At 35.3% G+C, this 16,526-nt stretch overlaps 1 protein-coding gene across 11 annotated transcripts in view; it reads left to right on the forward strand.

The window, feature by feature from the left end:
- OSBPL9 (oxysterol binding protein like 9) overlaps nt 1–16,526 on the forward strand; it is a 128,781-nt gene that overhangs the window by 98,361 nt on the left and 13,894 nt on the right. For 7 of the 11 annotated variants that reach the window (XM_033114973.1, XM_033114975.1, XM_033114983.1 and 4 more), the window contains 6 exons: nt 478–516; nt 4,101–4,191; nt 5,246–5,344; nt 8,276–8,435; nt 14,243–14,355; nt 14,485–14,603. In XM_033114973.1, coding sequence (XP_032970864.1) covers nt 478–516; nt 4,101–4,191; nt 5,246–5,344; nt 8,276–8,435; nt 14,243–14,355; nt 14,485–14,603 — 621 coding nt within the window. The remainder of the gene's footprint in view (nt 1–477; nt 517–4,100; nt 4,192–5,245; nt 5,345–8,275; nt 8,436–14,242; nt 14,356–14,484; nt 14,604–16,526) is intronic. The other 4 variants (XM_033114974.1, XM_033114976.1, XM_033114981.1 and 1 more) reach the window with 1 other exon arrangement.

The raw sequence follows: 16,526 nt of genomic DNA on the forward strand, positions 1-16,526 counted from the left end.
GTTAGTATGATTCTTGGGCCAGCAGTCAGAATATGGGAAATGGTTTCTATCCTGAGTTTTTAAGGGTATACAATTTTCATACCTTTAAAGTACAGTCAGAGTTTGAGGAATTTACTATAAAATTGAACCTAGAAATATTCAGCGTCTTCAATCCTAAGTTACTATATCTGCATTTAACCATTGGTACCAATGTGACTACACAGTTCAATAGGATATGTCTACAATGAACTTAATTAAATGCCTGTATAGAAAAATAATTGCTGTGCTGTTGCTGTTGATTGTTGTGTAGCCAGTGATAGAGTTATATGTTTGGCTAGGAAGGTACAAATGGAATTAAAATCTTAATAAAAGCAGAGAAATCTTTTGCAAGCAGTGTTACTTATCTAGTAAAATAAGTTTTCTTAGTAGGGAGAAAAGTACACAAAGAGTTACTTAAATGAGAGAATGAAGTTAATATTCTTAACATTTCTCCTTAAGGACCAGTGTAATGCGGAGAAGCACGCAGATGGAATTATAGTAAGTTTAATCTAATCTTTTTGTTTCCCTTTACTTCTGCAGAGCATTATAACCAGTCATGTCAGGAGAAGCCTGAATTTCTACTTATTTTTCAACGCAAATTCTTCTTTTACCTACTCACTGCTTTTTGTTGTTGACTCTTGCAATTTTCCTTGAGCTCCTAAAGTTGGCCATCTCTCAGCAATCATTTGGAGGGGAAATGTCAGTCTTAAAATTTTTCTAAGTGTTGGTCCATATTGTATCACTTTGCATGTGTGTTAATTTGAAAGGTTAATCATGGTGTGAATACGCAGCTTTATGACTAAATAAGGCATAACTCATAATGCTACATTTCTTGTCAAACTTTTTTCTCTGATGAAAGCAGAGGGTGGGGGGTGATGTATATTGAAACATATCTTAATCTATTTAAATATGTTTATAGGTTTCTATTCTTTTCTTATTTTTAGATTTTGTGTATTGTGTTAATTATCATTGTTACTGTGGTACATACTGCATTTTTGTTGGAACAAGTTGCAACACGAATTCTTTGACTTACAGGCATTTTCTTATTCTTTCCTCCCCTTGGATTTTTACTCTTCCCTTATCAACTGCTCCTCTAAACAGAAAATAAAATTTTATTGCTAGTGTTTCCCAATTGGAAATAAAAGTTAGACTTTGAAGGTTTGTAATTCGAGCTACCCTAATTTTATGGTAACTAAAGTAAGTAAGTGACTTCTGTTCAGACTATTTCTGAAACAGTTTTCTTGTTTTTGTTTTTTGTTTTGTTTTTTTTGTCCTAATACTTTATAAATGCCAGCTTGTCTGAAATCTGGAAACTAATTTTGTAACTCTTCAAAACCATCTAATGTATACTAGAAAGGGTGAGCATGCTATCTTTATATTTGAATTAAAATGAAAAAATTTAAGTATCGGTGTTGTTTGTATATTTAAGAAGGCAGAGATAAGAGAAACATTTTTGAAATTTGAATTAAATACATTGGAATTTTTTATTTCTCTTTTCATAATGTGAGTTCGGATTTTGAGCCACGCTGATACAAAACAATTATGTGATACAAATACAATGTAATGTATCTTCCTGAGGTATCAAATAAGATTGTATGCCTCATGGAAAAAGACTGTGTTTGTCTAGCATTTCATGGTCCCCAAAGACACTAAGGAAAATCACGTTGGCGTTATTTTATGTCTTTTCCCTCAGACCAAAATTAGTTACTTTTTATTATGTTAATAGTTTTCTAAAGCATACCAAAAATGTTTGCTTATTTGTAATTAAAAACACCTAGAAAGTATATACTCTTAGGAAATCTAATCTTGCAGAAAACAAACATATTCGAATTATTTGATCAGGGACTGGAGCATTTTTTATGAAAGAGTTTTTATTTTGAAAAAAGAAAGGAAATGTTCATATTTTAGGGCTTGGACCCAGCCCTGCCATTCATTAACTGTGACCATGGGCAAGGCATTTACACTTAGAGTAGGTTCGTCTATAAAGAAGTGACTGGTTCTACCTTAGAAGGTTGTTGTAAGTACAGAGTGAGCACATAACACGCCATAGTCTTAGCTATACATACATATATGACTATATAATTTAGTATTTATTGCATTGCATGAATTTTATTAATGTCACAACAGTTCAGGGCTGAGGATTATCATCTGTTTGCATTTCTCAAGCGCTGCACATACATTTCGAAACAAGGGATAGAAGGGACTTTGGCATATTTTAGCCTGAAGTTGATTGGCCAAGGACTGGAGATGAGTGTAGAATAGGTATAGTTTCTGTTAACAGCAGCAGCAAATGATATTGAGTACTTTAAGTATACATGCAAAAAAGTATAATAAAAGTATATTCTTCGGTTGACAAGCCTAATCTTAGAACATTTCACCTGGAAAACAAAATATTTCATTCAAAAGAGAATTCTGGTCCCTTTTTCCAAAAATTGTTTTCTTAGTCTCTTCAGTAATTTTTCTTATATAATGAATGGGGACAAGGAGGTGATATATTCTCATTCCAATAAATCAAAGTATTAATGGTGGGATTTTGCCTTTGTGAAGCATTTGGAGCCCTTTGTAGAAAACCACTACGTAAAAATAAAGAATTTATTTTAAGGACAACTCCAGGACTCGTTGAGACAGTTATTTAGTTATGGGCTGGTTTGGTATATTAAAAGAGAATCGTAAAGTAATACCAGAAAGTCCTTAGAGACCATGTAATTCAGACCGTTCTTCATTGTGCAGACTGGGAAAGTGAGGCCCGTAACAGATAGGAGACTTGCCAAGTCCTTGGTAGAGCAAGGATTCTAAGGAATGAAAATCCCAAACCTCTGCTTCTGTACTTTTCCCAAACGTTTAGAACTTTCCCCACACGTCACTTTACTAGGTTTGTGATTATTAATGATGTTTTCAGAGTTCCTTCTCTAAATCTCCTTTATTTTCCATTCAGAATATTTATGGTATGTATACTGTTGTGGTGACAAGAATCCGAAATCTTGGTTCAAGTCACTTGATTTAAGAAATCTGATTTAATGATTTCAAAATATGCAGAGAGAGGGACAGTTTTTTTCTCTTTTTTAATTAATTTTTTTTAAAAATGAGAATGCTACAAAAACTTTGCCATTATCATTATCTCTGTTTCCAGTGTTAGGTGCTTTAAAATTTTTAAGAATATTTTTTGGGTTATTCATCAGGAAAGCATTTCTAATTTCAGTATTTTCTGTTATAACCTACCTAATACACATTTGAACTTTAGTTTCCCAGAGGAAAAGCTAAAGAAATTTTTATTTCTTAGGTTTTGTCTAGTATAGTCTTCTAAGTGGTGGTTCTAAACTTGACTCTGGCAAACACTTTTGTTTAAAATCCCCTCTTCTCCATGTAAAAATGCACCAGTAAGCTGTGGAATCTTGTTTTTAAAATGCTGTCATGCTGGCAGAGTAATTTCTTTGCTTGCAATCAGAGAAACCTAAACTTTTTCTACTCTAAAAGTGTAACCACATATTTATATTTTTCTAAATCCTCAAAACAAAACAAAACAAAAACCTTCCCCACACTCCCCGAATAAAAACGACATGCCTTTAGCGACTAAACTAGGTGCCCATACTGTGCAGTACGGTGTTAAAAGGTGGCAGTAATATGGTATGAAGATAAGATCCTAGCAGTGTAGGTACATTAGCTAGGCATAGGTGTGATGTTATTGACACCACAGCAAGAGAGAGCCTTTCATCTTTCCTAGAGAAACAATATTTATGGTGAATTAAAAATTTGAGAAACACTGAATTGAATTGAGAGATTTTTATTTTGGCTTCCTGAAGTCTTCCCACACCATTTTACAGCTCTTTCTGAATTTTTCCATTTATCTTTACCTTCCTATATGACAGATTCATTCATTTTTTCCTCCTTATAATGCCTTTTTGGGAACTCAGAGACTTCTGTATATAAAAGCTATTTCATTTCCTCTTTCTATTTTGACCAACATATCTGTATAGCTACCCTCAGGACTTTACTGTCAGAAACGTGGGCAATTGCATACATTTGGGAGGGTCAGCACTGAAAGGGCATTTAATTAAAAATAATTATGTGTTTCTTTATCTCAGAGTACTATTAATCCTGTAGATGCAATATATCAACCTAGTCCCCTGGAACCTGTGATCAACACAATGCCTTCCCAGACTGTCTTACCTCCAGGTATAGTATTTAGAAAAATGTTTCACAGATTCATTGCTGAGAAAAAACTTAATTTGCGTGATGGTTGTAGTAATCTTGAAGGGCTTTTTCTTTGTTTTTTAATGAGTAAAAGGAATTAAAAAAAAAATAGTACAGCTGAAAATGAACTGGAAAAGGGTGATAGTATTTTTTGATATTGGGGCTTTTTAAGTACAGTGAAAGGGCTTCTTGTTTTCAAAGTGAGATAGCAGACAAACATGGTTACTAAGACATGGATTAAATCCTGTGATTCAGGATTTATGGTTCCAAGGAAAACCTTGGATCCAAGTATACCTTGATCTGCTTGGAGGTTTCCAGGAATGTTCTAATTTGGGGTATTCTTTATAGTTCTGAACAATACAAATGGTTTCTTTATGGTGGACTTTAAGATAATGAGAAAGGGAAGAATGAAATTTATGATGTCTGCCAATTAAATAGATGTGTATTTTTAAGTATAGAAGAATAAATAATATTTTCTTTTTAAACTGGCAAAGGAAGACGTAGGGCCAACACCCACTATTCTTTTTACTTTTTGTTGTATCCAACATATCTATATTCTCAGTGATGACTTAGTTTGGTCAGATATTGGACTGGAAAAAAAATCCTTTTAAAAGATACTTGTAAGTATATGAAATACTTTCGTGAATTTTTATATATCCTTAAGAGAATGAACTAATATCTGTTCATGGGCTAAAGAGGAGATACTGTGCCTCATTTCAGATTTTATGTGGTTTGATGTTTGGAAACACTTTATCTTCAGAAGTGTTTGCTGGTTTTACAGAACAGTTGTATTGAGGTATTGTCCAACCATGATTGGTGTCCTGCTATCCTGCCTAGTGTCTTGGTACTCCGGAGCATGTCATCATTGGGTTTAACGAGTATGGGATGTCAGAAAGGAGTAACATGGGACTTGACTTAATGGAATATAGTTTCAGAAATTACTGATCTTTACGGTTTTGAATCCCACATAATTGCAGTTAACAGAGTTGTGTTTGGGCTGTTTCTCCAACTTATTTCACATGTTCAAATCTCCTAGAACCTCAGTTGTGTAAATCAGAGCAGCGTCCATCTTCCCTACCAGTTGGACCTGTGTTAGCTACCTTGGGACATCAGACTCCAACACCAAATAGTACAGGTACAGATTTGTATATTTCCTTTCCTTCTAACTCCCCATTTATATTTAAGATTTGTGTTTGATTACTGATGGGGAAAAAGTTAAAGATTGTGTGTTGTATATTTCTGTTGGCGGTACCATAGTTTTACCATTACAGTTCTGTACATGAAATGGTTAACTTTGTGATTGAACCAAAAGCTAGTAATAATTATAATCTAAATAAAATATTGCAGAATTTTGTTTGTTCGTTTATGATTTATTTTGAAGATCTATATTGACTTTTTAAAAAATTTGCTCAAGTTAGACTTGTATACTTATTGTAAAGGAATCAGAAAATACAGAAGTACAGAAAACAAAAACTGAAAGTCCTCTTTACTCTTCCCTGTCATTTGTGTACATATATGTACATATATACCTATATTGTGTATTTTTATTGTTGTTTTTGTTTTAACCCAAATAAGATCTTGTGTTTCTGTGACTTTCACTTTTCATTTAACAGTGAACAGTTAGAGAGCTTTCCATGTTCATATAGTGAGGTCTATAACATTCTTTCTACAGTTGTCTGGACAGGTATTCCTTGTTTTTCCACTGATGAACATTTAAGTTGTTTCTAATATTTTCCTATTATAAGCAATACTTCAGTGGAATATCTTGTACAGAAACTTTCAGCACGTATGTATTTTTTAGAATGGATCTGTCTGTCTTTCTTATTTTTACCAGTTTTATGGGCAAAAAAGGGGATACTTCATTTTAATTTGCATTTTTTAAATTCATTTAGACTTATGGTCTTCATTTTTTCTCTGATTTACATTAATGCTATCAATGTTAGCATTAGATTTATTTCTTGTTGTAAAATGAATTTGGTTTACATTGAGTTAACCTGTCAACCAAAGTCAAGGAAGCACTTAGTGCTTTCGTGACTGTTATACCATGAATGAGAAGGTGGGAGATAAGCGATAAGTGCCTGCAGTTGTGTTACAGATTTCGTTCCTGGACAGATTTCTTTTACTGTGTAATAGTGAAAAATTATCTTGTGATTTTAGCCCATTTTGAAATTTGAATTAGTAAAGGTGCTGATGCTGTTACTTTGGTCTTTAATATTTAACAGCATGGGCAGCTATCTCCTCAATTTGAAAGAAAGAAAGCAAAAATAGCTCTCTTATTTGAAGCTCTTGAAAAAATGCTGGTAAGCAATTTGAATAATGAGGTTGAAATGTTTAGCTGACTTTTTTTCTGTATTTCATTACCTGTCTCAACCTCTTATTCATTTAAAAAACAGGGCCTGTGTTTTATTGTGTTGATTATGTCTGAGTGTTGAAACTACAGCCAAAATTTGTTTATTTGGAGATACATAAACCAGTTACAAATTTTGAAAAAATGAGCTCTCTTCTTTATGTACATTAACTTTAGTATAAATTATTTCAGAAGAAGATATTTCAAAAATATAACATTTTAGATTTGGTGGATTTAAAGAAAATTTTAAAATTAAATTAGTATCTATTTCTTTTTGATTTTCAGCCTCATTTTTCATCTTTTCCATCTTTCTTGATCTCTTTCACTAATAATAAAAAAGAAATAACAGAATAATTAACAAAAGAAATAATATCCTTTTCTCTCATAAGGAAAACTTCATTTCTTTTGTTTGCAGTGCCCATTCAAACTCACTTTCTTCTTGTACATATTTTCAGTTATATGATCACCTGGAGTATTTGCATGTTAATCATTTGTAATCCCTGATCTTCCCCCCCCCATTTCAATAGGAGAAAACTTTTTTCCCATTTTATTGCTGCTATTGGAGGGAATAAAGGGAATTTAAAGTTATTTGCTAAAACGAACTATGTTTGGAACATCTACTATAAGCATTACCATTTTAGGTGAGAAACTTTTTGTGTCGTTTTTAAAATATCTTTGTAAGCGTGGCAGCCAAGTGGTAGGTAGATAGATGCTCTCTTTCCCTAACGATTGAGCCATAGACACAGGAATGGACTGAAAATCCATGAGTGGGCTCTGGATTCGTTTTTATTGCTGCTATTCTCAATTTTTTCTAGAACTGTGGCCTTGACTTTTAGATTGCCTGCCAGCAGTGACTTAAATTTAATCTCCACAGACATCTGTAACAATTTGGCATAAATTGCCTGAGAGCCTTTAGATGCTCAATAAGTACTTGTTAAATTGATCTCCATGCTCCAGTGTTCTGTTACATTCTTTTATTGTTATTACTTTGTTACTAGACAGTGAATCAGATGATCACCAAGATTAGATGGTAGTCTTTCTCTGGATCTCCATTAATTTCCATTTCCTTACTTACTATTGAGAAATAGAAAGATGACCCCCCTAGTCTTTTCCTTTTCTACATTATCCCATAATAGCCCTCTGTTTTTCTCTGATTTATGTGGAAAAGAGGTGAGGAGTTTGGATAGTGAGTGCTCAGGGCTTTGTGCAGAGCTTTTGTGCTTTCACGTGTGACTGCCAAAACATTGACTAATAAGAATGTGATATCCTGAACAATATTTTAACATTCACGTGGGCTTTGAAATTGTTTTCATTTTGCACTGCCATTGGCTCACTGCTGCATTTTTGGTTATCGGGATCTACTGTATAAAACAAGAGCCCTGGCTTCCCACTGGTACTGGTATCTATTATGGGACTTCCAGCACCAGAACTGACACATTGTGAACATTGTGATTATAATCAAAAGAGCTCCTTTCCTGTTATTAAAGATAATTATAGAATGGGAATATAACATTTCACTTATTTAAAAGGCTGTGCCTATTATATAATGCGATTTGCCCTTTTGTCTTGTTTAGATGTTAATTTTCTTTACAAATAGTGTAAGGACTTTTGCCAACTTAACTCTTGATTTTAGAAAGGTCTGCATTGACCCCATCTCCCTAATTTCTTCCCCTCTCTTACCAATATTGCCCCCTAATTAAAAACTTTTTAACCTCCTAGGCAGTGGGCACTCACCACCTAGTAGCAGTCTAACTTCTCCAAGTCATGTCAACTTGTCTCCAAATACAGTCCCGGAGTTCTCTTATTCTAGCAGTGAAGATGAATTCTATGATGCTGATGAATTTCATCAAAGTGGCTCATCCCCAAAGCACTTAATAGAGTAAGTTGATGAACTAATATGTATGTATTTAAACGACTCTCCTGATTTTTAAAAATGTAATTTGATTTTGAGTCTGGTGTTAATAATGGCTGACTCCTGTATAAGTTATTATTTGGAAAAAGACAGCTTATATTTAAGTGACTTACTGAGCAAAGCCAATTCTCTGAGAATGTTGATTTTACTCCTGATTTAATTTAAATGGAATAAATTAGCTATAGTAATATGCCAGTATGGTTCATGGGACTCTGGGCATTGTTTCTTTAGCACTAACATTAGGAGAGGGTCAAATGAGAGCAAATAAGCTACCGTGTTTCCCCGAAAATAAGACCTACCCCGAAAAGAAGCCCCAGTTAAGATCAGCCAGATGGATGCATTTAGTATGTTATGACGATGTTCCAGAAGAAGATGACATGACTGTTTTTGAATAAATGTAGATTGTTGTACATGAAAAAATAAGACATCCCCTGAAAATATACCCTAATGCATCTTTTGGAGCAAAAATGAATATAAAACCCGGTCTTATTTTCGGGGAAACACTATAGGAAGTATACAAGCAAGAGGTTACCATTACTTGTTTTTGTATTAGAGTGGAGAGCTATACCAGGGATGGATGATACAGAGGTGACAAAGGACCCAGCCTCTGCCCTGAGCAAACTTAGTCTTTTGGGGGAACAGACAGACATTTATAATCCAATGGTACACATGCTATGGTAAGAATAAGCATAGAAAGCCATGAGAAGTCAGGGGAGGATTCACAGAGGAGGGAGGGGATGTGATCTTAAAGTGAGATATGGGTGACTAGAGAAAAGGGGACATGGGGTGAGCAGAGGAGTGGGAGGTGGAAATGCTCTCATGGAGATGGAACCCCGTTAAGAAAAGTCTGTAGGCAAGGGGAGCTCGACTGAGTGTGGCTGTAACATAAGTTGTGGGGAGTGATACAAATATAAAAAAAAATATTGAAAAAAGATACAGAAGGGGTTGACAAGAGCTAGATCATGAAAGAGGCCTTTAGCCTTTTACTAATTTTGAACATTTTCTCACAAGTGATGGCAGTTGCTGGTCAGGTCTGCATTTTAGAGAAAGAGATTTGCTGAAATTATATAGAATTAAATGCGCTGGGGCTGCATTATATGTAAAGAGACCAGCCAAAACGAAGTAGTAAATTAAGAAATATTGATAACCTGAGATAAGGTAATAGCGTGGGAGTGGAAGGAAGTGTGTGGATTACAGAGATACTAAGCAGGCAGATTGACAGATACTAATGATAGGTTTTCCCTCATTAGAAAATATTTAACCTATTTTATACTATCGAATCAAAGCTGAGTATGTACCATTATACAGAAAAGTCTTTTACATGTAAAGTTGTTTACATAATAGCCGATAGGCAAAAGACTTCTCAGCCCGACTGGTGTGTAGGTTGCTATCTTTAAGACTTTGGATTCTGGAATCTCAGAAAGAGATTTAGATTCTAAATCTGTTTTGCCTCAAACATGTATGATCTTGATCAAGTTATTGAACCTCTGTAATCCTCAGTTTCTTCATTTGTAAAATGAGGATAATAGTTTCAACTTCAAGTTGTCATTGTGAACATTTCAATGAGAATAATGTCAATCGAGTGCTTAAGGTAGTGTCTGGAATGTAACAAGCACTCAGTAAATGATAGCTGTTACAGAAAGCAAGTTAACATTTATTTGCTTTAATGTAACTGTTTGTTGTAGATACATTGGCTTACTTTTTGTTGGGCATTTTTTCCAACCCTACTTTCTCAGGAGTTGGTACTATTGTTACAGCTTGGGGTTCGCTTTATAAGACATTACAAATTTGGAGATGATTGCGTGTGAATTTGCAAGCTTAATACCATCAGGCAGTCCTTAGACCTTGAACATTGGTTTCTTTTCATAAGAAATATTGTGTAGGACTCTAGTTCTCTAAAGTATGCGTACCACCTGAGAAATATAGTGTTCAGATATAATTTGATCAAAACCGCTCAAAATCTTAAAATTTATAAGGAAAACGACTACATTGATTCAGGAAGTTTTGTGACTTAGTGGATCAAATTCAGCTTTTGAATGTAGGAAAAAGTGAAATATATGTGATCCAGGTGAACACATACTTTTAAGACATGACACTTCAGTTAAGGAAGAGAGGTTTGAACCCACAGCTTAAGATGGCCAGTTTAGCAAAACCGGTGTGGTTTAGCATGTTCGTTTCTTAATGTATGTGGGGGAATAAACCAATTGAGATGTCATTATTAGCAGTTTGCCAGTAGAAATTTCATTTTAATTTTTTAAATGATTTTAATGATAGTGGGGTTAAAAGAAAATAAGGATTTAGATGAAAATTCCAAAGTAAAGGTTACTGATCTTTGAAGTTCTCAGTCACTGTTTTATTTAAACAGAATAAGGACAATCTCTTAAACACCAAACATTAGCTGTCATTCTAAACAACATACAATCAAATATCACAGTGGACTCATATACTTTCTAGAAGCAAATGTATAACTATATTCAGTAAAAGCTTGATAATATGTGGTTAGCTTCCTTATCATCACTGATAACCAACCTTTGGCCCCAGTTCAGAGGTTTTCCTGAAATTTGAATGCAATAGGAAATTTAAAAATGCTTACCTGTTGTACGTGTAATAGACGTGTATACAAAGTCACCTGCAGGTTCATAGGCTTTTCTGTTTTCTCCTTCTTACAAACTTCCTTCTCTCTGCTCTACCCATACCCACCCTGTAACAAATACACAGTTTATGAACCTCCCATTTGAAGGGACCCAGAGTTAAGTATTGTGGTCCACCTAACCCATCTGGATTCCTTTTCTCCCTCAGTTTCACTCCTTATGTGCCCTAATCTAGATTCCCAAACTGGTAGGGACTGCAACTGTCCGGCACAGTGTTTGTTGACTTTTCAGTTGTTTTGTTTGTTTGTTTGTTTGTTTGTTTGTTTTAATGGGGCTTTATATTCCTTCAAGTTGAGTATGCTGGCTCCAGGTCTACGAGCATGTTGTCCTCTAACCCGGGCCTCTTCATATAATATTTTCAATATGTGGAGGGTCCAACAATGTGAATTTTCAACTGCACAGGTGGTGGGCACCCCTAACCCCCACATTTTCTGAGGGTCAACTGTATTTATGTTCTCTGCCTGTCTGTCCTCTGTATGCACTGAGCTTGTGACACCTGCTGGTCATCAGCTGCTACCACTAGTTTTCTAACTCTCAGGGCAAGTTTCTTCTCTCTTCTTCTTCCTCTTTCAAGGAAGAGAACTGTAAAGCTTAGGTCCTTTCACTGTTCAGTATCTAAAAACCTGTAGTGACAATAGCCTCTGTGTGAACTATGTTACTGAGCAGTATGGTCTTATACATTTATAAACTAGATGACAGTGTATGTTGGAAAGAACTTGTGCTTTGAAGCCAGATATGCATTTCAAATGTCTCCACTACTTAGCAGCTGTGTGACCTCTGAGCATCTGTGTATGGTGAGAATAATCATGTCTAACTTGTAGAGATTTTATGGAGGTTAGATTATTATGGAGATAAACACATACAGTGTTAGACACATTCTAGGTACTCAGTAAGAGCTATACAAGTTAGCACATTGCAGGTAAATATTTTCTGTATGCATATTATTGTTTTGTCAAGGTTGCTGTTTTTTAACTATATTCTTTAAATCCTTTGTTCTGAATGAAATAACTTATGAATTGGATAAATGAAAATTTATCCCATTTTTTCCATTTTGAGCTTTATTGAGCATTTCACTTGACCCAGACATGGTTTCTAATCTGAGTAAGAAGGAAAAGTACAACGTAAATAGATCTGAACTTTGGAAATGCATCTAAAGTAATGTACACATTTTAAAGGATTTGAGATTTTTAGATCAACTGATTTAAAAGACTCTATGATGTAACAAATAGCCAGAAAGCATTTTGAAGGTAATTTTTGTGCAGTTCTTTTGTTTAACTTACCTGGGTCTTCTACTCATATTTTCCATTGGTTTTCAAAACTGGTGAGGTAGACATTAGTTATAGTACTTTGTGATGTATACTACTAAATTATCAAAGAAGCAATATTTAGTTACCTAAGGATTTTTGAAAAATAGATCAAGGGGCCGGTCCAGTGGCTCAGGCGGTTGGAGCTCCGTGCTCCTAACTCCGAAGGCTGCCGGTTCAATTCCCACCTGGGCCAGTGGGCTCTCAACCACAAGGTTGCTGGTTCAATTCCTCAAGTCCCCAAAGGGATGGTGGGCTCCGCCCCCTGCAACTAAGATTGAGCATGGCACCTTGAGCTGAGCTGCCTCCCAGATGGCTCAGTTGGTTGGAGCGCGGGCTCTCAACCACAAGGTTGCTGGTTCGACTCCCGCAAGGGATGGTGGGCTGCGCCCCCTGCAACTAGCAGCGGCAACTGAACCTGGAGCTGAGCTGCGCCCTCCACAGCTAAGACTGAAAGGACAACAACTTGAAGCTGAATGGCACCCTCTACAACTAAGATTGAAAGGACAACTTGACTTGGGAAAAAAAAGTCCTGGAAGTACACACTGTTCCCCTTCCCCAATAAAATCTTTAAAAAAAGAAAAAAAAAGATCAAAAGAAGGACAAACTGTTTAAATTGTATATTTTAATATTCTAATATTAGAATGTTCTAATATAGGCAGAACATAGAGGGTTTTTAGGGTAGTGAAACTTTTCTCTACAATATTACAATGGTAGAAACTTGTCATTATTCATTTGTTGAAATCCATAGAATATGCAACACCAAGAGTGAACCCTGATGTGAATGAACTATGTATGTGAGTGATGATGTGCCAATGTAGGTTCATCGGGTGTGACAAATATACCAGTGTGACGTGGGGTGTTGATAGTGAGGGAGGTTGTGCATATGGGAATTCTGTACTTCCGCTCAGTTTTGCTATGAACCTAAAGCGGCTCTAGAAAACAAAATGTATTATTAAATAAAAAATTAAAAGAAGGTAAGTAATCAGGGCAAACTGTGTTTAAATTAGAGTACAATGTTTTGCACCTATAAATTTGTAATAAAAGACTGATTATGTGTATACTGTTTTATAAATAATACCTGAAGTATGAGCAATTTGGTTTCCATTTTTACATTTAATAAGAAAACTCTGCCTTTGGTTATTCTTTTGTTAATATGCAAGTACTGATTCTGGATAAAATATGATTACAGATATAATAATATAATAAACTTTTCTTAGACTCTGTTAACCAGTTTGTAATACCAGTTACTATACATTTACTTGTAAAAATAATATACTTTTTTATTTTGTAATTTCAAATACGGTTTTTAATGATTGGGAAAGGTGTTATAAATAATATCAATGTGGACTTTTATCAAAGGATCTCAAAAATATAGACAAGACATCTTTCTGAGACTAAATGCCATTTTTGAGGTTATAGAAATTGTTGCTGACAATTATGACAAATCTACATTTATGCAGAGTAACAAAATCAGAAAATGAACTCATTTAAACTTAGAAGCAGAGGCAAAAAATCTTACTAATTTTTGGTGACCTCTCAACATGGTGTAGTTGAGCACACACTATGTAAAAGGCATAAGACAAGAGGCTTGGTCATCAGACTTTATAGTTTCAGTGTCAGAATGATAGCGACAGGGAGAGTTGGAAAGCGTATGTGTATATAGGTATATATATAACCAGCTAAACACTATAAGAGTCTTGCTTGTTTCTGTTAGCTATCTGCATATATTGGTTTTAAGTAACTGTAGATTAAAGCCTTTCTGTGATTCTAAATTACTTTCTTAAAAGGCTTAAGAAGGTGATTGATGTTTTTTTAGTTCCTCTGGATCGGTCTCAGCCTTGACCCACAGCAGCTCAGGAAATAGTCTAAAGCGCCCAGATACCACAGAATCCCTGAATTCTTCCCTGTCCAATGGAACAAGTGATGCTGGTAAGTGATCTTTGAGAATTTAACTTTTTTTCCCTTAAAATCGTTTGTTTGGAAAAAAAAAATTTGTAATACCAATAGCACAGATTGGTCCAGTTTACCTCCAGTTGAAGAAGATCTGTTTTATTTTAGACCTTTTCGATTCATACGACGATAGAGATGATGAAGGGGAGGCAGGGTCAGTGGAAGAGCACAAGAGTGTTATCATGCATCTCTTGTCACAGGTTAGACTTGGAATGGATCTTACTAAGGTAAGAATGAAATTTGGCATTTGCTGTAAGTCTTAATGTGTATGTGTGATTCTTGGTGATTGTGTGGTGAGTGTGCCTACAAATAGAGTATAATGACGTAACGTCTGTTTATACTTTTGTTGTGGTTTGATATATATGTAGATGAGTAAAGTGAAAATTTTTGGATGAAATAAGTAAAGGTCGAATAACTTCGTAGCGATAGTATGCATGGATTAAGGTTTGTATTTTATTAGGGGCAAACAAGGAATAGGATTAGGCCTCATTAGGAGTTTGGACAAAACCTTAAGCAGTGCAGTGTGCACAGAATCAAAATGAGTAGAGTTCTGATCTTGGGTTAGAGGACCTGTGTTAGCATCCTACTGCTGCTATTACCAAACTGTGACCTTGAGCACGTCCCTTCCTCTGTGATCGTTAGGTTTCTCATGCAAAATGGACCCACAGTGACCTGCTTCACAGAGTTGTTGTGAGGATTAGAACAGGTGGTGAATGGAAAATTGTTTATGACGTACATTGAGCCATACAGCTAATTGTGGTCTGGATTTGAATTTAAACTTGGTGCTCTAAAGAGAATGCCCAGTTGATTTAGGAGACCTGGAATACGAGTGCATTTGTATATCCCTGCCACTGTGCTAGAGCCTCATCCTTTCACGTAGTTCTAACCACAGCACTACAAAGTAGGTGCTGTTGTAAACTCAGTTTTATAGATGAGGAAAGTAAAATTCATGAAGGTTAAATAACTTGGTTAAATCCTAGTAAGTGGCATAACTGCGATTCTAATCTGGTCTGTGATTTCAAATCAAAATCTGTAATGTTTCCACTACTGCCTCTTGTTGAGCTACAGTCTTTATCAGTAGTGAGCTTCGTTTTGGTTTTGGATTTAGAGGGCAATTAAAAAAACTAATCCATAATACTTTCTAATAAGTGTCTATAATAAAACTTTTCACCCCAAATCTAAATGAAAACAGAAGCACAAGGATAGCATGAATTTGTGGAATCCAACATACTTGCCAGGAATGTTTTAGGTAAGAATATTTGCAGGAGTTTGCCCCCAGAATTTTTTCCCTGATCACTAAATTGCATAATTGCTGGAGCAGAATTGTTCCTTCAAATTTGAAAGTTATAGCTTAATTTTAGACACTGACATCTGTAATATTGTTTTCTACATCTCCTACCTTGGTTGGTTTTGGTCTCCAATAATCAAAGACCCACCTAAGGTAACTTGAACAGTATTAGGTTTATTATCTCATATAATGAGAAGTCCAGAAGTGGAATAGTTCTGGGATTGATTGGTGGGTCAGCAATGTAGGAAGGGACCTCGGTTCCTTCAGCCTCTTGTTATACAAATATGTCAAGAGGCAGAGAGGCAGAGAGAGAGAGGAGAGAGAGAGAGAGAGAGAGATTACCAGAGGTGGGCGTGTGCCCATGCCTGAGCCAGTCACTGGCAAGGGAGGTTAGATGACTGGTTTAGATGAATCCACATTTACCCTTTGAGATCTGGGAAGGCCCTGCAACCTGTAGCCTGAACCAAATCAGAGTTCTTTTACTATGGATAAAGCAAGGATGTGCATAGGCAACCAAAAGTATGTGCCACAATCAAGTGTGTGATTTTTGCCTCACATAATTTCCTCTGGCAGATAATCCATATCTGGGTCTGTACCCACTAAAAGCTTGTTATTTTATGAATGACATTATTTTTTATCAAATGTATTAAAAAAACAGCTATTTTAGAAATCTGCACTGACACAAATAGCTGTGATTACCAACAGATGCTGAAATTTAGATTTTGAATGCATTTCAAAGTGTTATTACAACAATGCCTTAAATGTGTAGATATTCTCCTATTTATAAAAATGTTTTCTCCATTCAGATACTTTCTAAAGTTATTTTCCCAATACTTTGTAGTGTTTGGAAATACTATAAAGT

This window comes from Rhinolophus ferrumequinum, chromosome 9, assembly GCF_004115265.2.
Source record: "Rhinolophus ferrumequinum isolate MPI-CBG mRhiFer1 chromosome 9, mRhiFer1_v1.p, whole genome shotgun sequence".
Classification (NCBI taxonomy): Eukaryota; Metazoa; Chordata; class Mammalia; order Chiroptera; family Rhinolophidae; genus Rhinolophus; species Rhinolophus ferrumequinum.